The sequence below is a fragment of the Hypomesus transpacificus genome, chromosome 18, assembly GCF_021917145.1.
Source record: "Hypomesus transpacificus isolate Combined female chromosome 18, fHypTra1, whole genome shotgun sequence".
Classification (NCBI taxonomy): domain Eukaryota; kingdom Metazoa; phylum Chordata; class Actinopteri; order Osmeriformes; family Osmeridae; genus Hypomesus; species Hypomesus transpacificus.
Genome location: NC_061077.1, coordinates 11616680 through 11637316, shown reverse-complemented (window position 1 = coordinate 11637316; position 20637 = coordinate 11616680). Strand labels below are relative to the sequence as shown.

Genomic DNA, 20637 nt, shown 5'->3' with positions numbered 1-20637 from the left:
CAATAAACTGTTTAAGAAGTCAGACATCTATCTAATCTCCTCTTTTTCTTTCTCTTGCGTTTTTCCTTTCTCAATGTATGATTTCGATCTTGAAACGCTAATGATTCGGTCTAGTTTCCGCGCATGCGCGTGAGTTCGCTTTGTAGACAACGATTCACCTCGTTTCGTCCGCGCGAGCTGCCCCACGTTTCTCGAAGGATTCGTGCAAGTGCATGCGTCACACACCATAGAAAACAACAGGGAGCACGAGGTAAAGTATCGTTCTTTCATTGTTGTATTTATAAATACTTGATTTCAATGCAGCCATTTTCCTGTTATGTGGAAGTCAAAGTTCCAGTACAATCCATACTGTAGATGCTTATTTTATAGATAACATTAGCTAGCGGGCTAAGCTAGCAAGAAACTTCAACACGCGTGAAGGATGCCTGGCAAGGAGTTTTAGAACGTATAGGTTACCTTGCGTTGCTTTAGCAGTCGTTGAATATCTTATTTGGGAAATGCAAACACAGCTTAAATTAAGTGGGAATTTTTTTTTCTTTACTTCACTGTTTCCTAACTACCATTACTAGATCAATTGCGGGAAAGGTTTTTATCTAGCTTGTTAAATGCAATGAAGCTAAACGGCCCAGCCGAAGATGTCGTAGATGCTTGATTGACAGTAACGGTGTCCAATGAAACATCTGAATCAAAATCTCTCATCATTTTATGACCAATCAGGTCATTTGACTTCAGCGGCCGCGGACATGAGGGTACAGACTACTATTGTTCCTTTTGTAACTGATTGGTTTCACATCAGAAATACATTTCATGCTCTTTATCAAGCCTATACATTTAGACAGAAAATAATAACAAGTTATTTTGGGAAAGAAGCCCGCGACTCGTGTCCAGGTTGCCTACGGTGCATGCACATTGTCCCCTAAAATGTCAAAAGTCGCACATCAATCAAATAAAATAGCAATTTTAATCAAAGAAGTAATGAAATGACGTATTTAAATGCACATTCAGTGTGTTGCTCATCAGTTGTCTCTTGTCTGAAGAAAAAGTTAAACCCGTGAGCGCGCCATTTGACAGCTGTCAGGCCTCTGTCATAGATTGGGTATGTTCGTTTAAATCCCTGGTGCACCCGTTGGGCGGAGCATTATTATAGAAAAAATGTGGTGAATAAAAACGAAGTATCTATTCTGTGTGAACCAAATGCACCTACATTGTAGCAGTTTGTTTAATAAACATCTTGTCTAAAAAAATCACCCCCCCCCCCCCAACAAGGAGGTAAGCAAGTTTCCAGGATGACCAACAGTCCCCCCCAAAGACGAGGGATCCAGTTTGAGGTGGGGGCTCAGCTAGAGGCTCGTGACAGCCAGAAAAATTGGTGAGTAGCAAACTTTCTAGTGGTCCACGCCTACATGAATACAAAGGGTCAGTGTATTATACATGGTATCATGGTGATGAACAAAATTGAAATGACCACCACGACTCTCACTCAACTGATGCACAAACAAGGTGTTTTGTACATGTCAGCATGTAGTGTATGTATGCCAGACCAACACACATACATTTGTGTCTCTGTGTTCCCTTAAATGTAACACCTTCATGTCTCAGATCATTTCCAGAAGACCATTTTGGTGTCTTATCTCTTGATGGGGGAGGACTATTTCCTGTCTGGTGTTACTCCCTTTCCATCCAGCTCAGCTGGCTGATAAATGCGTGTAAACAGAACCTAGACTGGAGTCACACTGTTAATGACTGACCACAGTGCGTTCCCTCGCATTCCTGACCTATGCTGTATTTAGCCGTCTACTCCAGCCTACAACACTTCCCCCTCTCCTCTCCACAGGTACTGTGCCACTATTGAGAAGATTGACCTGGAGCAGGAGAAAGTGCTGATCCACTACCGCCAGTGGAGCCATCGCTATGACGAGTGGTTTGACTGGAACTCCGCCTGCCTGCGACCGCTGGAGCGCGTCCAGCTGAGGAGGGAGGGGCTTCAGGAGCCCCGCCCCACGCCGGTGAGGCGAGGGAGGGAGGGGGGGGAACATGATATAGTCTACAGGGGCTGCCCTCTACTGTACTGTCCCACCATCACCTCTATCTCCTCTCTTCTCTTCCCCTCCTCTTCTGTGGGGTCTGATGTCAGGGGAAGGGTAGTACACAGTCACTGTCCAATCAGAGGAGAGAAGGTTATCACCAGCAGGAGGAGCTCTAGGACTCCTCCTGGAGGGTGTGTGTGGCTGCAGGGTTCGCTTGGTATCACAGTGTGTATGTTCACTGAGGATCTGTGCTGTTGTTCTGCCCTGTCAGATGTTCCGGGTGAACGAGCGTGTGCAGGCGTGCTGGTCTGACTGTCGCTTTTACCCAGCCAGGATCCTGCAGGTCAACCAAGATGGTGGGTCTGTCTCCGCCTCTGCTCTGGAGCTCTGTCAGCAAGGAGTTAGAAACTCTAGTCTCCTCTAGTCTGTTAACAATGTAATCTACTGGGGAAATGTCCAGAGGTTTTCATCTGATGTGGCTGTCACTACTTAATGTGTGTTTTCTGAAAGAGTACAGGGTGGCTCATGTTGCTCTGTCTGAACATGTTTCTTCAGATACCTACACGGTGAAGTTCAATGATGGAGTGGTGAAGAAAGTGAAGGCAACCAAAGTGAAGTCATCTAAGAAGGAGGTCTGGTCAACTATTTGAAGGGATTGATGGGTCTGCATCAGGGACTGGACCCCCCGCTGTCTGCTTCACAGTGAAATGCTTAGATTTGAAATGTCAAATGATGTGTGTGTGTGTAGACTGGAAGAGCCAGCCAGAGAGGCAGAAATCTGGAGAAGAACCAATCAGACCAGACAGAGACTCGCCCAGCAGGGGGCGACGCATCCGAGCAGAATGGAACGAGTGAGGAGAAGGTGGGGGTGGAGGAGGAGGAGAAGAGAGGTAAAGAAGACATACACAGAAAGCCGGAGGAGGAAGTCGCAGAAAACACGCCACCGGCCAAGCCCGCCCAGCCTGCAGGTACAGAGCGGAGGAGGGGAGAGCGAAGGTGGGGAGCTTTAATTGGCCTCAAATAGAAGTGTCAACGAGAATGTGTCAACGTTGTCATCCCTTTTCCCCAGGGTCCCAGCAAAGCAGAACGGAGCCCAGGAAGAGGAAGAGGGGCTCCTCCTCGCTCCTCTACAGCACCAAGAGGAAGAGGCGAGGCAGCAGTAGAGGTATGGCTGTCTGGATGCCTTCAGGCCTGCCGTTCTGCGTGGCTGTCTGCTATTTATTCATCTGCTCTCCTTCTTCCCCAGACAGAAGCAGTGGATCCCAAACTCAGCAGGTTAGATCGGAGGCAGTCCCAGGAACTTCAGTGTTAAGCTCCTCTCAGACAGACAGCCAGGCCTCTGTTGAACCATCACCAGACACAGGTCGGTACTGCAGTACTGACTCCCTCCCCTTCTGACTCGACTGACTCCCCCCCCCCCCCCCCCCCCCCCCCCTTTCTGACTCTACAGTACTGACTCATATCTTTGCCACAACAGAGACTGTACTGAAGCGCCAAGTCCACCTGCCAACCACACACAAGTACAGCAGAGAGCCCCGTGAGTGCAGCCGCACCATGACACGCACGTCCGACGCAAGCCCTCAAAACACAACCAGTGATTTGAACGTCTGTCTTTTCTCTAGTGTACCGAGTGATTAAAAACCAGCCGCCTCCCATCCTGTCCATTGAGCTGGACCACAACCCCTTCAAGTGTCAGGCTGCGGGCTGCACCAAGTCCTTCAGAAAGGCGTCCCTGCTGCACTACCACGTCAAGTATTATCACGAGGACGACCAGCCGGCCGGCGGGCTGCAGGCGGCCGGCCAGGACACGCCCGCGAAGACGCACGCCCTGTCGGAGGGGCGGGGCTTCCTGAGCGAGAGGCGGAAGGAGAACCAGCAGAACAACAACCACCTGCACGACGACAGAGAGTTGAGCACCACGGAACCAGGTTGGGAACCCAGAGCCATGTTTAGATGGAGAGCAAGCAGGGCCACTTTAGTCTGACTGGAATACTCTAGACCGGAAGTCCGTCTCACTCTTCAGGCTGCATACACACTCATGCTGACTGTTATTTACCGACCGGCTGGCTGTTTCTCTGTTTTCTAGGTTTGAAGGTCAAAAAGAAGAGAGATAGAAGCTTCCTCCGTGTCGTCCTGAGGAAGAAGAAGAAAAAGAGGTCCAAGTCAGGTGCGTGTGAGCTTGTGTGTGTGTGTGTGTGTGTGTGTGTGTGTGTGTGTGTGTGCGTGCGTGTGTGTGCGTACACCTGCCTGTGTGGCTGACCGATCTTGTCGTTCCCTCCGACAGAAAATTCCCGCAGTGAAAACCAAGGCTCCACTCTATCCTCCCCCCAGCCCCGCCTCTCACACACACCTTCACCTCTGACCTCCAGGTTGAAACAAGATGCCTACTTTGATGGTGGGTATCCCCACCTCCCCCAGCCCACACACACACACACCTGCATTATTACCAGACTGGAACTGCTAGAACCATGCAATTACTGTTGTGGACGGATTCTATTCCTTAAATGTTGACCAACATTTTGAAGGCAGGGTGTATGAATGAGGTCTCCATCAGGCCCAAACTGTGTTTTTAGGTTGTCATCCCAGCCATGTCTTGCTTACATACTTACAACTTGCTATAACAAGGTGTGGGTCTTCCAAAGCCAAAGTGTGTAGGTCCATACAAGCTCTTGTCTACCTGTCTGTGATTGGACCGCCTGGTGGTTTGTCCAAATCCTATTGGTCCATGATTCTCTCCCCCCCCCCCCCGACAGAGGAAGACAGTGATTGTTCAACAGTCAGCGCTGAGTGGAGCGAGGAGGAGCTGGACGTGACCACACCCGTGTCACAGCAGAGTGGCACTGCAGCGACACACGACTGTGACGTGGTGCGCTGCGTGTGCGAGGTCGAAGAAGAGAACGACTTCATGATTCAGGTGAAGCCCGCAGCACACGCACGCAATCATACACAACGACCTCGCTGATTGGCCATGTGTAATCATTGTAACTGTGTGTTCCAGTGTGACCAGTGTCTGTGCTGGCAGCATGGCACGTGCATGGGCCTGTTCGAGGACAACGTCCCTGAGATCTACATTTGCTATGCTTGCAGAGAGATGGCAGGTAAGAAACAAAGGCGGGTGCGTGTGCGCTGACTACACTGCGTGGAGGCCTATGTCTCTAACATGTTTGTGATCCGTGGGCTTCCTCAGGGCAACGGCAGAGCCACCAGTACCTGTATGACAGCGACTGGCTGAGCAGTGGCTGCATGTTCGGCCTGTCGTCTGTGGAGGAGAACTACTCCCAGCACAACGCCAGCAAGATGGCGGCCACCCACCAGCTGCTCGGAGACCTGCAGCAGCTCTTCCTCCTCTTCCACGGCCTGCAGCTCAAGATCAGCATCCTCCAGTGAGTCCCGGGGGGTCAAGGGTCAAGCGTGAGGTCCCCCCCATGCACTGTGAGCTGACAGTTTGTTGTGTCCCTGTGTTTAGAACAGACTCCCATCCTGACCTGAGGCTGTGGCAGCAGCCCTGGAAGCAGGGCGAGGGGCTGGAGTCCTGGCCGGTGCCCACAGCCCAGCCTGAAGAGGAGGCGGCACCCCCCCTCCCCGCACCCTCCGACAAGGAAGCGGGCGTCGCCTCCTTCCAGACGTCCTACATAAGCAGCGAGCACTGCTACCAGAAGACGACCGCGTACTACCCAGGAGCCCTGGCGGTGGAGACGCGTGGCTCCGAACTGGAGCACAGCCTCCGCCGCAGCGAGGATCTGATCTACGGGGGCTCCGCAGAGACATACCCTGCCGCCACCACCAAGACCCCAGCCCTGCACACAGACAAGGTGAGCCGCCTTCTACGGGGACCAGGGGACACGACTCTCTCGAGAGCTCGTCTCCTACGCTCTGTATGTGCCTGTGAGACTGTTGAGTAAGCTACCTGGCAGAGATAAAGTGAGACTGGTGCACGCATGCGTTTTCCAGAGCTGGGACTACGGCTGAATGTGTTTGTGTTATTTTTAGGCAGAGGAGTTCCTGGTCGACGAGGAAAAGTGGAACAGAGGACCTCTGGAGACTTCAGAAGAAGCCCATCCCACACACATGCACTCTGAAACGGACACGAGCACACAGCTTGACGCGCACACAAACACACACATAGACACACACACAGACACACACACAGACACAGCCCGGCCCAGCCCCTGTGTGGTAGCAGTGGAGCGCGGGCAGCAGCAGCAGTGGCAGCTGAACCTACTGGATCACATCCAGGCCGTCCAGAACCAGCTCACACACAGGATGGACGTCATAGAGAAGGAGCTGGATGGTGAGGCCCTGTCTGATCGGTTTCTGATCTGGGGAACTTGGTACGGCGACAATTCTCCTATGTGGCAGTTTTGTGAGACAAGTGGACTGAGGTGTCTCTCTCTCCTCCCTCTCTCTCTCTCTCTCTCTCTCTCTCTCTCTCTCTCAGTGTTGGAGAGCTGGATGGACCACACTGGAGAGCTGGAGCCTCCTGACCCTCTGGCCCGCCTCCCGCAGCTCAAGCAGCGAATCAGACGGCTGCTGGCAGACCTGGGCACGGTGCAGCGCATTTCTCTGTGTTGCTCTTCCAGGGGGCGCGACTGAGCAATGTTATTGCCACATATCATTTGCAAAACGGGTGTACACATCCAGTAATGGAGTTGAACTCCACAGGGGAACGGAGAGGGCCCCCGTCAGGCCTCCACTCCTCCTGCATTAGGAGAACAATCTGAACTGTGGCCACTGTACATTCCTCCATCCTATGCTCTTGATTAGTAGCACTTTTTTAAAGCCATATTGGAGGATGCCAGGAAGTGGACTGATCCTCCATGCCACACAGACTGGAACCCCCAGTGAATATTAGCATAAGCTTCTGTATTCATGGTTATTATTCATACTTTATATTGCTGTAGAGTTGTGGATGTGTAGAATATAGATTTGATGAAGACCATGGTCTTCTGTAGTTTTGTAAGAAATATAGATTTTTATGGATATCACATGTTGTTAAAGAGGCCTCATATAATTAGATAATTGATTGATTGTCCTGCGCATATTTGCAGTTAGACTTTTATTGAAATGCTTTTTACAGTTTTGAGTAGCAACAATTTGTAGGTTTAAGAAAAAGTCTTGAAACAAGGTATTTGCGTCCCTAAAATAAATGTCATACCAACATTTTAAATTACGTTTAGATATTTTCTTTATTGGCAGGTGTTTTATAGTTTCCTAAATTAGCACACAAACTGCCCCAGTCCCAGATTAGGAATGTACCAAAACAAGCTTTTAGTTGGTTTTTCAAGGATGTAAAAGCCACTGTGCTGTATATGAGAAGAACAAAAGTCTTGTTAACTCCGATTTCACATTTATACTGTACCTTGCATATTTTAAATATGTAAGATTTGTTCTACCTAAATATTTTACGTTTTGTGTATTTTGTGTCCTTATATTTGTCATATTTTGTGTTTTTGCCATGAGTAATTTATTTTTCTCGAAGTTTAATTTGTCATTGTGTATCGTGGCAGTAGGTGTCAGAAGTCAAATGGCGTGTCTGTAAGAGTTTAGCAGGACAGTCAGTGTGTTGTGTGCGTGTTGCTGTATACATGGCAGGTGGGTACAGCAGATGGCCCAGTATGTACAGGCACAGCAGTAGGCCTCTACCTTATGGCCAAGTTGTGATTGCGATTCCACACCAAAACAAAGCTTTAGAGATTAATTGGACATTCATTTGAGTCTGGGTCGAACAAGTTCAACTGACTAGATTATTATGTATCTAACTAGTCCCTGTCATTATCGGTATCTGTGCATGTTATTAAGCAGGTCATCAATAGCCTTATCTCATCTAGCTACCCCACCCCCCAATCGTGGAAGATTTACAGAACTGATGTTTTGAAACAATTTCATGACATAAAAAATTTGACTCCAAATCACGTGTGAGTTGTTGTTGCTGCTGATGCTGAAAATAAATTGAGACGTCAAGAACAGTAGAATAACGCTATTTAAAAAGCTTTCACGAGTCGGAGGGGTTGAGAAGCTCCGCCCCAGAAGCTCAGTCCGCGTGGAGCAGTTGACACAACCACCAGCTAGCAGTCAAATACCCACATAGACATACACCTGAATCTCCAGTTACCAAGCAGCTAGCTCAAAATCTTCACAGAACTGGTGAGTACAAAACTGCATTTGTGTACATAATGCAGCAACCTAGCCAACGTGGGAAGATTTGTCGACTTACATAGGAGTGACAGCTAGCAAGTAAAACGTCTGCTGCTGGCTGCGCTAGTTTTCCATCAATACGTTAGCTAGCTACAGTACACTTCATCCATGTCTTTGTCGTTTCTAATGAATTCTGACTTCTGTAGGTCTACACATCAAGACTAGCTTTGTCACCGTTGGTTTTAAGAGGGCCTGATCTAATTGCATCCTGATCTGGCGTTATCGTGCAAGATAAAGCTAACCTAATTATAGAAAGTGGCTCTTCGGACAGAGACTGATGTCAGCTTGCTTGCTAATTCGAGCAAGGCTAGCTGCTAGCTGCTGGCTGTATACGTTAGATAGACATCAAATTAGCTTGGTAGTTAACCGAATCTAAAGCTATGTTGCTGTGAAGTTTAACTTTAAGTAGTGTCCATAGAACTAATGCATGTATCGATATATTGACTTTTAATTTAACGAGGGATACAACATCAGCTCATATTAACTGGCTGTCAAAACCCTGATGGATGGTTGCATTTTAGAGACGGAAAAACGGGATGGTCTGAAGATAAATACTTTTCCCAGCCTAACTTGGTTTGTGGACTGAAGGCAGACAGACAGGTAGACGTGCAGACAGTCGGACAGGAAAGACAATGACTCCCTGAATGTCTCTGTCAGATTGCCTGTATCTGCCTGTCTGATGTATTCTAGGTTGGGTAGATGTAATCTAGGCTGAGCTCTGTGATTAGACATGTTTTGCCCCAGTAGAGAAGGCTGGCAGACAGCGCCCTCCCAGGAGCTACTCCCCTGGCTGCTTATCAGTGAGCACAGTTAGGGGGGAGGGGGGGGGGGCACCATCAGGAATCCAGCAGCTGTGACTCTTCTTTTTGATATTTCACCTTCTCTTGTGACCCAGCCATTACACTGTTGCTCGTGTGTATTTGTGAACAGTGAGCGGTCTGCATTCGGCTTCCATCCCAACTCCACTTCTGTCTGAGGTGTGACTGACAGCTGCGACAGCCTATCATGGAGGAGCTCCAGGATGTCCAGCTGACTGAGATCAAACCTCTGCTCACAAACCAGGTCAGGCGGAGGTTCCCGTCAGTGGGATCATGGTGTTTACGGATGTGTGTGTGTCTGCCTGTGAGTCTGTTGCCTGATGAGGGACCGTGTGCAAAAGCACGGTGGCTCACACTGTCTCCTCTCTCTGCAGGGCGGCCGGAACTTCCAGGACTTTGACTGTCAGGTGAGCTCATAGGGAGGGGTATGGAGCTGTGGGCGGGGGGGTGAGGAAGTGGGTTAGTGGAAGACAGATATGCATGGCTAATTCATTGGAGGGAGGGTTTGTGGGTGATGATTTGAGTGGTGAGATGCATATGGCGTGCGAGTATGGGTGAGGTATTGGGAATGTAGTAGGTGTTTCAAAAGGTGTTTCAAGGTGTTTTATAAGAGAGGTGTATGGGTATACGGGTGTATGGTTTGCCTGATGAAGAGGCTCGTTATGGTAAAAGTGCATGGCTATCCAACGCGATGCGTGGAAGCAGTCGAGAAGCTGGTTGTCATGGCAATGCCTTCACTCCAGGGAGGATGTTGCTGCTCTCTTCCTGTCTCTATGGAAACCCAACTCCAACCCTACCAACTAGAACACACAAGATTATGTCAATCACAACTGATGACAACAATCAGAGTTGGCACAGAAATGGTGTGGCATTCTGGATGGTGCTTCCATCTTTGAAGTCTTGTGGTGCCCTCTAGAGCCGCTGTGCTGAACTGCAGATGTCTGCAACCGGCACCTGGAGCAGTTAGGCTGGTGAGCTCAACCTCTGCTCTGCTGCAGAACATGCCTGCCCCTCCTCACCTCCCCATGCCCCCCCCCCCCCCCCCCCCCCCTACTCACTACTCCTCCTCCACATTCTGTTATCGAAGGTAGGCACCTCTGCAGTTTGACTCTCCCTCTCTCCTCCTCGGCTCCTCCTTATCCGTCCCCTCCTCTGCTTCCTCCCCCTCGGTCCACCTGACCTCGCTAATCCCTTCACCCTGGGCTCACGTCCGACAGACGGCCATGGAGGCTTTGTGTTCAGCCTGCCAGAAACTCCACGCTTCCCCCCCCCGCCCGCCCGCCCTCCCCCTTTCTCTCTTTTCTCTTTCTCCAGCCCTCGCTAGCGCTCTCCTTCAGTCGTGCCTCTCTCCTTCCCTCGACACACACACTCTCTCCCCCTGCCTGGAGAGCAGCTGCTGCCATCAGAAACCCCTCGCTCGCTCCCTCGCTCGCCCCCGCTGGGCTGAGCTCTCTGTTCTCCGGTGGGCTCTCTCTGCGCCGCACTCCTCGGCTCTCCTCCCGCGGGCCCTCCCTCCCTCGTCCGGCCACCGCCCTGCTCGACTCCCTCTCCTCGTTCCTCCACGCCTCGTCTCTCCTCCTCTCCCGTCAGCTGCTCTCCCGTGCCCGTCTCTGCCCGCGCGTATCCCTGGCGACACCATGACGGACGTTCTGGACCTGAACCAGATCGCCTGTTCGGTCGTTGGAGTGGTGAGTGGAAGCCGCCGTTTGGGGGCTCGGGCTCGTCTGCGTTAGCCGCAGAGGGCGTTACAAAGTGCCAGGAGTTGGATGTGGGCTGATGCTGGGTGTTGTGTGCTGAGGTGCTGGTGCTGTGGGATCGTGTGTTGAGTGAGGGTGCTCCCCAGCCGGGCCTGTTTCATTGAAGGCAGCCGTGTTTGTGTGTGGGTGAAGTTGATGAAGAGGGGGGGGGGGGGGGGGGCTTCTTAGTCCTCTTATTGCAGCTCGTTGACTGAGGTTGGGAGCGGGGGTGGGGGTGACATATCTGCATTCAACATACCGATGAGGAAGGAGGGGGGATATAATCTCGTTGTGAAAAGAAAAGGGCTAAGGCAATGAGGGCGGGGGGGTGAGGAGAGGAGAAGGGCAGATCACCCGTTTTTTATTTCTCTATTGCTGAGCAGTCGCCATGGTAACCAGGATAGTGTGCCTCGATTTTTTATTTTTTATTTTTTTTCCCTGGAAGAGCCTGCCCTCTCAAAACACACAGGCACGCAATGTTTAAACTTTGCCTGTTCTGTTTGCAGGCTTCCCAAGGTCTTCTCTTTAACGCACGTGTCTCTGACCCATTAACAGATATTAATGAGGTATTAGAGGCAGATATTTCCATCGACAGATAATTGGATTAAGGCGGCAGCTGACCATATCTGGGCCGCTGCAGGGATGTCTGTTTGTGTTGGGGTGTGGGTGTGGGTGTACACATGATGGAGCTAACCTTGAAAAGATCTGGTCAACAGGTGCCAGCCCTTGTGTATGATTGGTTGGAAGGCCCTAACGTGTGCTGTTATTGGTTGCCAGGAGCATGACATTGAGACCCTCCATGGCGTACTGCATGTGACTATGAGGGGTGTTCCCAAGGGCAACCGACCTGTCATTCTCACCTACCATGACATCGGTTTGAACCGTGAGTAGCACATCTCTTCTACCACCACTACTACTTGGTATTGCTATGGTAAATCATATGTTATGGCAAATATTTATTTATCGAACGTTGCTGACTAACTTGATTTAGCAGGTCAATCTAGATGTTTGGCACCGTTATGGTCAATCTGGCTATTTACCACTGTTGTGGTAAGCGTACCTTGACGACTGTGTTAGTAGCTTTACTTGTCTCTCTGCAGACAAGTCGTGTTTCAACACTCTGTTCAACTACGAGGACATGCAAGAGATCACGCACCACTTTGCCGTGGTCCACGTGGATGCACCTGGGCAGCAGGAGAACGCCCCGCCCTTCCCTGCTGGGTACTGCGACATCACTTCCTCTTCTTCCATCTTCCTGCTCCAAACTCGCAGGATCCCTCTTATTCGTGTGTGTCTCTCGCTCTGTGTTTTTTTTAGGTACCAGTATCCATCTATGGATGAGTTGTCTGAGATGCTTCCATCTGTTCTCACTCATCTGAAGTAAGTGTTTCTCCCTGACGGGAGGTGTGTGTGTGTGTGTGTCCGCATTCATTTGACTGATTGCGAGGATTTGCGTTGCCAGGGTGACCAGTGTGATTGGCATCGGAGTGGGAGCGGGAGCCTACATCCTGTCCAGACTGGCAGTAAGTCCTCTGTACTACAAACACCACAGTCCACACCTGTCATGCATGCTCCCAGTACCACACCAGTCCACACCTGTCCTAGTCCTCCATGCTCACCCCTCCTGCCCTCCTGTCTTCAGCTGAGCGAGCCGTCTCTGGTGGAGGGACTGGTACTCATCAACGTCGACCCCTGTGCTAAGGGCTGGATGGACTGGGCTGCATCAAAGGTGAGTACAGACACACATGCGCACACACAGACACGGTCTTCTGTAGGCTGAGCGCTTGTTTCTTTTTCAGCTGAGCGGCTGGACTAGTAACCTGGTGGACATAGTGATGGGACACCACTTCAGTGATGTGAGTAGAGGCGGTCCTCCATCAGCTGGAGCTCTACTGTTTCCACTGGAGGCTCTTTCTCTCCGTTTGAAACTCTCTCTGCTGTGCATCAACAGGAGTCTGTTAGGTTCATACCTCTGTTTGGCCTTGTCTCTATTCCATCTCAACGGAGGCATTTCTTTTTACTCTGCATCAACGTGTGTGTGTGTGTGTGTGTGTGATCTACCGTCCTCAGGAGGAGCTGAGTGACAACCAGGAGATAGTCCAGACGTACAGGCTCCACATCTCCCAGGACATCAACCAGGACAACCTGGCTCTGTTCTGCTACTCCTACAACAGGTACCATGTGATCCCTGCTCCAGCCATGCACGTGACCCAAACACCACGGCAAGGTTCTCAGTCGACGTCATCGCGTGTGTGCTTGTTTTGACAGCCGCCGCGAACTGGAGATGGAGAGGCCAATCGTAGGTCTGACTGATGACACTGCCAACACGATGAGGTACTCTTCCTGCTCCCCGTACACTGTAGCCCCCGCTGGCCAGCGGGCCCCTGCCTGACTGGCTCTGTGTGTCTGCTCCTTCTGTTCAGGTGTCCTTCTCTGCTGGTGGTCGGAGACACGGCCCCCGCCGTCGACGCCGTGGTAGGTGCACCCTTTCATCTTCCTAGCAAACACTCTGGCCAATCACCTCCCTCCCTCGGTTGTACCTGTCAGCTGGTTGGTTAACCTGTTTTTTTATTTTATTGCCTTCTCCGGACCACAGGTGGAGTGTAACTCCAGGATGAATCCCACCAAAACCACCCTGCTGAAGGTAACGTGTGTGTGTGTGTGTGTGTTCGTTCATGTGTCTATTGACTCTGATTCTGAGCATGCGTTTGTCCTCCCTAGATGGCTGACTGTGGCGGCCTCCCTCAGGTGGTCCAGGTGAGTCATCTCTGTCGCCAGGCAACGCTTCTAAAGACCATGGCACCATTTAGCTGTTTTGTGTTAACGCTGACCTTTTCTGTGTGTGTGTGTGTGTGTGTCCACAGCCTGGCAAACTGGCTGAAGCCTTCAAGTACTTTGTCCAGGGAATGGGCTACAGTGAGTGCACCTTCTCTTCCTCTGAGCATGCTGCTTTTGTGGTACATGTGTTCTAACGTCTAGTCTAGTCTGACTGATCTCGGTTTCCTTCAGCTCTGTGATTCTTCAAACATTTTGCCTGTGTGATTCATTGTTGTATATGTTATGATCTGTACTATGCGATAAGTGGTTAGAGGTACTGAAGTTTAACAAGCACACATACACTCAAGATTGTTTGTCTGTGTCTGTCTGTCTGCAGTGGTGCGTTAACAACAGGTGTAAGTAGCTGTTTGATGCTTCGATGAAGTTCAGCATGGTGTGCATGCTGCTCCTACACCCCTCCATCCTGCTGTGTGTGTGTGCCTTTTTTAGTTTGCTTGTCCCTTTAGACAATATTATTATCTTGATGAGCTGTGTGTGTGTGAGTGCATGCAACAGGTTGGACTTTCCTGTACATTCATTTTTTCCTCAACAGTGAAAATGAATAGCAAACTACGGGGGAGAATAATGAATCCAGACACCCCGACGTCTCATGGTGACAGTCATGGTGACAGTCATGGTGACAGACATGGTGACAGACAGAGTTGGGGTCGGACCGGAGACAGTAGACCAAAAAATGGCCCCTTGGAAGACAGGCAGACAAGCAGTCAGACACACACACACACAGACGAGCATGCAGACAAACGGGCATCCTGACAGATACAGATGAGGCCAGATTGATTCATTATTAGTTTGGGCTGGGGATCATCAGCCTGGTTGTCATGGGAATGTGGATTCAAGCCCCCTGCCATATGCATCCTCCTGCCCGGCCACAACCACGCCCCCCATGCCCCACCACGCCCCCTGCCCCACCCACCACCACCAAATGTCTCACTAAGGGACTGAAACGCTAAGATCACAAGTTCAATTGTAATCCGTTCTTCTCCCCCCCCGTCCTTCTTCTTCTGCAGTGCCCACCGCCAGTATGACTCGCCTGGTTCGATCTCGTACACACTCGGCCTCCAGCATGGGATCAGTGGAGGGAAGTCGCAGTCGCACTCACACCAGCTCACAGCTAGAGGGCGCCAGCCCAGCCAGCCCTGCTCACAGCAGCCAGACCAGGCCACAGACCATGGAGGTGTCTTGTTAGATCAGCCACCGTGCTGATACTCCCCCCTCTCTCTGTGTCTGTCTCTCTCTCTCCCTCTCTCTCTCTCTCTGCGTATGCCCCTCTGTCCTCCCATTCTGGCTCACCTTTTATCTTCACTCTTTGTCCCTGTTTTTCAAACCTTTTCCATGTTTTCCTCTCCATTCCTCCCCTATTCTTCCTCTTTAAGCCCCAGGCTGAAGGTCTAGGGTACCTGGCTGCCTGTTGATGTCTACCTGCCTGGCAGCCTGTTGAATTTAGCAGCCCGGCCTTTTGTATTTATAACCCTATTTGTATTGACGACTCCGTTTATATTGATTACTCTTACTTGTATTGAACTCTTTGTATTGATAACTTATGTGATAACTACTTGGTTTGTCAGGCAGAGGAGAGACAGGCCGATGTCCCAAAGCCTGTCCTGCAGACCTAGAGGTCGTCAAACCACCATCTCCCTCCAGCACCCAGTACCCAAACCCGTTTGTCTTGTACGCAGAACCCAGCCCTTCACTCAAACCCCTCCTCTCCATCTTCAGTTTTTAAGGATTACTATTATGTTGTGAATTTGTGAGGTTTGGGTTTACAAACTGATGTAGTCAATATTCTGTCCTACCGTGGGTACTGAAAGTTATCAGGAAGCATGACTATGACATTGTTGGATTTCCTTTGTCTAGATGTTTGTTTCTAGCTAGTTTGGTTTCAGTTATACAGTCTTGTAGGTTTTCTCTTTGGGGTTGTTTAAAGCAGCAGAGAAGTGTTGGTTAAACCCAGGGGTCAGGGTTTAGGCTGCAGGCAGGGGCTGTGGTCACTAGTCAGGGTGAAAGAGAGTTTACTTCTAATGGTTAGGGTTAAGTTAAATAATTGGGTAAGGCTGCATACTGCCAGGTTAACAAGCCTACTCCAGACAAATACTAACAGGTTTGCACTATCATGAAGCATTCCAGAGGCGTAATGGGTAATGTATTAAACCAGACTTATTTCATGTCTTATCACTGCTGTTGTTATTGGTATCATCACTATCATGGTGGGTCTGATTGTACTGTAGCAGGTGACTGTGGTGATGCTTCGTTCCTCTGCTGACTATTATTACTGTTTGTACTGACGATTAAATAAAGCTAAGTTATACTATCCAGCCCGCTGTGTCTCTTTCTTTCAACTGTCTAAATGTAGTAGTTTGACAAAATGTTAAATGGAGGTTCACGAAGGCTTCTGTGGTTGTCGCCATCTGCTGGCGTACATGTTTTGCCCTTGTGTCTTTCGTCAGCAAAGACCGTCAGCAATAACCAGGCGCATGCTCAGATGGATTGAGCTAATGCTTTTACTTCCGTAGCCACTTAGCTCATCTATGTAGTGGAATGACTTAGTGGAGTTTAGGATGACTACAAGGGACATAATCACGACCTATTCACGAAGTGCAGTATCTAAAGCATAGGGTTATGATTAGACGAAGAGAGAACTCAATAGGGCAATATTCTTCGCTTCATCTGTGTTCTCGGTAGCCACTCAGTGTCTTAATGCTTATTAGGTTGTTGTGCACAGCTGTTCTGGCACTGAGCGTCTTTCCACTGTTTATGAACAATGCCACGGGACACGAGTTTACAGATTCGGACATGGAGCACTACAGGTAAGGATAACGCGTAACGGACAATGGCGTAACTCACTAACAGTTTGGTACCAACTAGACAACACTTTGCAATCTGTCACACACAGAGAGAGAATCAAGACAATGTTTTATCACGCCTACAACAACTACTTGGACAACGCGTTCCCCTATGACGAGCTGCGACCCCTGACGTGTGACGGTCAGGACACCTGGGGCAGGTAGGGCTGAAGCTAGATGCTTTGGTTGGTAGTAGCAAAGAGGTTGGACAGGTGGGGGTGACAGCAGGAATGTGGGCCAATGTATAGGAAAGACCCCGCATGGATCAGAAGAGCAGAAGTATAGTAGTATTATTTTCTGAACATTGTAGTCTAATAAATATCCCAATGATCCTGTCGTCCTTCTCCAGCTTCTCCTTGACTCTGATAGATGCCTTGGACACTCTGCTCGTGAGTTCAGTTTTACTACCAGTTGTCTCTCCCCTGACTTCATTGAGATGGTGACCACCAGTGATGTAGACTAGACCAGTAGAGGACCATGCTCCGTTTGTGACCTGTGACCTCACTGTCTTGGCAGATCCTGGGGAACCACAGTGAGTTCCAGAGAGTTGCCTCCCTGCTGCAGGACACGGTGGACTTTGACATTGACGTGAACGCATCCGTGTTCGAGACCAACATCCGAGGTGAGGGCCAAGGACGTTCGGCAGGGGGACAATGTGAAGCACGAGGCTATTTGACTGGTCCCAGTTTGACTGTGATGGTCTGTGTCCAGTGGTGGGAGGGCTGCTGTCAGCGCACCTGCTCTCTAAGAGGGCAGGGATGGAGGTGGAGTCTGGGTGGCCGTGTGCAGGACCTCTCCTCAGGATGGCCGAGGAGGCCGCACGCAAACTGCTGCCTGGTGAGACCCCCCTCGAACCTCGAACCCCTCGCACCTAACCCCTCAGCCCTCATACATACCCCTTAACGCTCATACATAACCCCATACTTGCGTAACATCACATTATTGTACACGCTGTGAAATGTATTGTTCCTTGCACTTTTGAGGTTCATGTTGTTCAGTTGTAACTTGTTGAACTACATGCTCTTATGGTTCCTCCCTTTGGGACTTATTTGGTTTTCACAATGTATGCTTCATGTTTTGGCTACCCGCAATGTTTGGGGCTATCTCGTTGTTATGATCAGTGACCTGTGCACTTTTGTAAATCTCTCTATTGGAAGTCGCTTTGAATAAAAGCGTCTGTTAAATGCGTAAATGTCAAATGTAAATGTAACCTCTCCCCCCTGAACCCTTAGCTCAGTCAGTAATAGTACAACGTTGTTTCCCAGCCTTCCAGACCCAGACAGGGATGCCTTATGGGACAGTGAACCTCCTGAAGGGGGTGAGCCCCACAGAGACCCCTGTCACTTGTACGGCCGGGGTGGGGACTTTCATCCTGGAGTTCGCCACCCTCAGCCGGCTGACAGGAGACCCCATATTCGAGGAGGTGGCCAGGCGAGCGCTGCGCTCGCTGTGGAACACTCGCTCGGACATCGGACTGGTGGGCTCACGAGCTGTGGCGGGGTTTCTGCCCGTCCAACTCATCCGCCTGGCTAGCTGTCAGCCGTCCGTCGGGTCGTTGACGATGTGTTTCTGCGTGTCTGTCTCTGTCCGTCCAGGTGGGAAACCACATTGATGTGCTGACTAAGAAGTGGGTGGCCCAAGACGCAGGGATCGGAGCTGGGGTGGACTCCTACTTTGAGTATCTGGTTAAGGGCGCCATCATGCTGCAAGATGAGGAACTGCTCACCATGTTCCATGGTAAATCTATTGCACTCAACTAGACTAGAGGTTGTTGGTGTTTTGTCATAGCTATGACAGGATATGTTGTTTGCTGTTGATCCACAGAGTATGACAAAGCCATTCAGAACTACACCAGGTTTGATGACTGGTATTTGTGGGTACAGATGCACAAAGGAACCGTCTCCATGCCAGTCTTCCAGTCCCTAGAGGCCTTTTGGCCTGGGCTACAGGTAAACTACACCACCCACAATCCCTAGAGGCCTTTTGGCCTGGGCTACAGGTAAACTACACCACCCACAATCCCTAGAGGCCTTTTGGCCTGGGCTAAAGGTAAACTACACCATCCACAATCCCTAGAGGCCTTTTGGAAAGCTACACCATCCAAAGACTTGAATCGGTCAATGATACCATCTATACATAATCCTTAGACACCTAACAGCCTGTGTGTCTTTCTATGTGTGAACGTGTGTGTGTGTGTGTGCCTGTACACGTTTTCCAGAGTATGGTTGGAGACCTAGACAGTGCTGTGAGGACCTTCATGAACTACTACAGTGTATGGCGTCAGTTTGGGGGTCTTCCTGAGTTTTACAACATCCCTCAGGGTTACACTGTGGACAAGAGAGAGGGCTACCCACTACGTCCTGGTAAAGACCACCATGATGATGATGATGATGATATTACCCTCTCAAGTACCCATTTTCAATGACTGTGTGTGTGTGTGTTTCAGAGCTGATTGAGAGTGCCATGTACCTGTTCAAAGCTACTGGAGACCACACCTTCCTGCAGCTGGGGAGGGATGTTGTGGAGTCTCTGGAGACCATTAGCAGGGTGGACTGCGGCTACGCCAGTGTGAGTGACACTGTGTGTGTGTGTGTGTGTATGTGTGTGTGTGTGTGTGTGTGTGTGTGTGCGTGGATGTCTAGTATGTCCACATCTTGTCACCTGACGTGCGTGTCTCTCTCCAGGTTAAGGACATGCGCGACCACAAGCTAGACAACCGTATGGAGTCCTTCTTCCTGGCAGAGACCATCAAGTACCTGTACCTGCTGTTCGACCCCTCCAACTTCCTGCTGCAGCCGCAGGCCTGGGAGGAAGGGGCGGGGCCTAGCGAGGACTGTGTCCTGGGGGCGGGGGGCTACATCTTCAACACGGAGGCCCACCCCCTGGACCCTGCGGCGCTGCACTGCTGCAGCCGCAGACCCCAGGAGCGCCAGGAGCTCCAGGACATCCTCCTGCACCTATCAGAACCTCCGGCCCCTACTCAGGACAGCCAATCAGAGGACACGCCGATGCCTGGCCAATCAGAGAGTATTGCTCTGAAGCCAGGGGCGCGAAGGACCGCCCCTGTCCTGTCCTGCCCCATGCAGCCCTTCAGCGCCCGCCTCTCTGTCCTCGGACAGGTTTTTTCTGACAACACTTGAACTTGGCTCACTTCACTGTTTTTGTTTGTCACTACCTTTTGTAGATTAAAGATATTTTATTTATCAAAGCCTCTTTTTCATTCCATGTGATGTTGATTCGACTGTTGAGCTGTCGCCTGGGGGCCAACCGACGAGCCCCCCTCTCCTCCCTCGCTCACGAATACATCCATGAAAGGCGTGTGTGTCCGTCCACTACCCTTGCAGTAGGGTGTGTGTGTGTGTGTATGACTCGATGATTGTGTAGACAGGTGTGAGTCTGTCTCATGGGGTCTTGTGTTTGAGCCCCCGAGGCTCCAGTCCACTCAGCATTCCTGGGGTGTTAGCAGTGGAGCCACTGTGGAATGCTGCTCCTCGCTCGCCTCCTCTCCTGCATCTCACCTGCTGCAGCTTCCCTAGCTGCTCTCTCCTCGGGTCTCCCAGCACTCTGGCCTGCTGTCCTCATGCCTCCTAGCATCCTAACCTCTCATCAGGCATCCTAGCATCCTGACCTCTCATCATGTCTCCTAGCCTCCTGACCTCTCATCAGGCATCCTAGCCTCCTAACCTCTCATCAGGCATCCTAGCCTCCTGACCTCTCATCAGGCATCCTAGCCTCCTAACCTCTCATCAGGCATCCTAGCCTCCTGACCTCTCATCAGGCATCCTAGCCTCCTAACCAGTTCTTCTTGTGCTTCCTAGCCTCCTGACCATTCTCATGCCTCCTAGCATCCTAACCTCTCCTCATGCTTCCTAGCCTTCTCCAGCTACAATGCCAGCCTAAGCTTCCAGAAATGGCAGAAAGTGTGATATCTCAGACTACAGCCCCTCCAGGGCTTTCCAACTAACTCAAACCCTCCAGCACCTGGAAGATCCGCCTGGAGACTACAGTGTGTGTATATATGTCTTTATGAGTTCTGTCCACCCTAATCTACCATCCACAGAGGGAGACAGGTCCAGCCACCCATCTCTCTCTGGGCTTAGGGAGTGGCAGCAGCAGGATTGACTGGATCTAGCAGAGGTATTCTGCTGTCGGACTAGTGTCTAAGTTGGAATTGTTTATAAGG

At 50.5% G+C, this 20637-nt stretch overlaps 3 protein-coding genes across 6 annotated transcripts; all 3 read left to right on the top strand.

Annotated features, from left to right (window-relative positions):
* The first annotated feature begins 164 nt into the window (after positions 1–164).
* LOC124480977 (PHD finger protein 20-like) lies at positions 165–7929 on the top strand. Its single transcript, XM_047040689.1, has 18 exons — positions 165–250; positions 1267–1369; positions 1835–2006; positions 2299–2383; positions 2583–2659; positions 2776–2995; positions 3097–3192; positions 3274–3390; positions 3505–3564; positions 3650–3955; positions 4114–4194; positions 4312–4422; positions 4781–4941; positions 5026–5125; positions 5215–5410; positions 5494–5839; positions 6018–6318; positions 6466–7929. The coding sequence occupies exons 2-18, from the start codon at positions 1287–1289 to the stop codon at positions 6618–6620; spliced, it is 2667 nt and encodes an 888-aa protein (XP_046896645.1). The 5' UTR covers positions 165–250; positions 1267–1286; the 3' UTR covers positions 6621–7929.
* A 122-nt stretch (positions 7930–8051) lies between these two features.
* Positions 8052–15926, top strand: LOC124480991 (protein NDRG3-like). Of its 3 annotated transcripts, none has more exons than XM_047040715.1 (17): positions 8052–8171; positions 9153–9284; positions 9415–9447; positions 11554–11659; positions 11877–11997; positions 12094–12156; positions 12239–12299; positions 12419–12505; positions 12576–12632; positions 12847–12950; positions 13045–13110; positions 13200–13251; positions 13373–13420; positions 13498–13533; positions 13641–13692; positions 14622–14788; positions 15180–15926. In XM_047040715.1, the coding sequence occupies exons 2-17, from the start codon at positions 9228–9230 to the stop codon at positions 15225–15227; spliced, it is 1158 nt and encodes a 385-aa protein (XP_046896671.1). In that variant the 5' UTR covers positions 8052–8171; positions 9153–9227; the 3' UTR covers positions 15228–15926. The 3 variants fall into 3 exon arrangements, with proteins under 3 accessions (XP_046896671.1, XP_046896669.1, XP_046896670.1); XM_047040713.1 differs by lacking the exon at positions 8052–8171 and adding an exon at positions 9784–10728 and having other exon boundaries at positions 9267–9284; XM_047040714.1 differs by lacking the exons at positions 8052–8171; positions 9153–9284; positions 9415–9447 and adding exons at positions 10095–10728; positions 13931–13949 and having other exon boundaries at positions 14622–15926.
* A 171-nt stretch (positions 15927–16097) lies between these two features.
* Positions 16098–19651, top strand: edem2 (ER degradation enhancer, mannosidase alpha-like 2). Of its 2 annotated transcripts, none has more exons than XM_047040704.1 (11): positions 16098–16418; positions 16505–16615; positions 16804–16843; positions 16971–17076; positions 17166–17291; positions 17720–17772; positions 18050–18191; positions 18279–18403; positions 18673–18817; positions 18901–19022; positions 19139–19651. In XM_047040704.1, the coding sequence occupies exons 1-11, from the start codon at positions 16309–16311 to the stop codon at positions 19592–19594; spliced, it is 1536 nt and encodes a 511-aa protein (XP_046896660.1). In that variant the 5' UTR covers positions 16098–16308; the 3' UTR covers positions 19595–19651. The 2 variants fall into 2 exon arrangements, with proteins under 2 accessions (XP_046896660.1, XP_046896659.1); XM_047040703.1 differs by having other exon boundaries at positions 17720–17931.
* The last annotated feature ends 986 nt before the right edge of the window (positions 19652–20637 follow it).

Coding starts and splice junctions, on each gene's coding strand:
- LOC124480977 (XM_047040689.1), top strand. CDS start 1,287: ATGACCAACAGTCCCCCCCAAAGACGAGGGATCCAGTTTGAGGTGGGG. Junction 1,370..1,834: donor CGTGACAGCCAGAAAAATTG/GTGAGTAGCAAA, acceptor TCCTCTCCACAG/GTACTGTGCCACTATTGAGA. Junction 3,565..3,649: donor CAAGTACAGCAGAGAGCCCC/GTGAGTGCAGCC, acceptor TCTTTTCTCTAG/TGTACCGAGTGATTAAAAAC.
- LOC124480991 (XM_047040713.1), top strand. CDS start 10,264: ATGGAGGCTTTGTGTTCAGCCTGCCAGAAACTCCACGCTTCCCCCCCC. Junction 12,951..13,044: donor TTCTGCTACTCCTACAACAG/GTACCATGTGAT, acceptor TTGTTTTGACAG/CCGCCGCGAACTGGAGATGG. Junction 13,252..13,372: donor CCCCCGCCGTCGACGCCGTG/GTAGGTGCACCC, acceptor TCCGGACCACAG/GTGGAGTGTAACTCCAGGAT.
- edem2 (XM_047040703.1), top strand. CDS start 16,309: ATGCTTATTAGGTTGTTGTGCACAGCTGTTCTGGCACTGAGCGTCTTT. Junction 17,292..17,719: donor CGCACGCAAACTGCTGCCTG/GTGAGACCCCCC, acceptor GTTGTTTCCCAG/CCTTCCAGACCCAGACAGGG. Junction 18,192..18,278: donor ACTGCTCACCATGTTCCATG/GTAAATCTATTG, acceptor GTTGATCCACAG/AGTATGACAAAGCCATTCAG.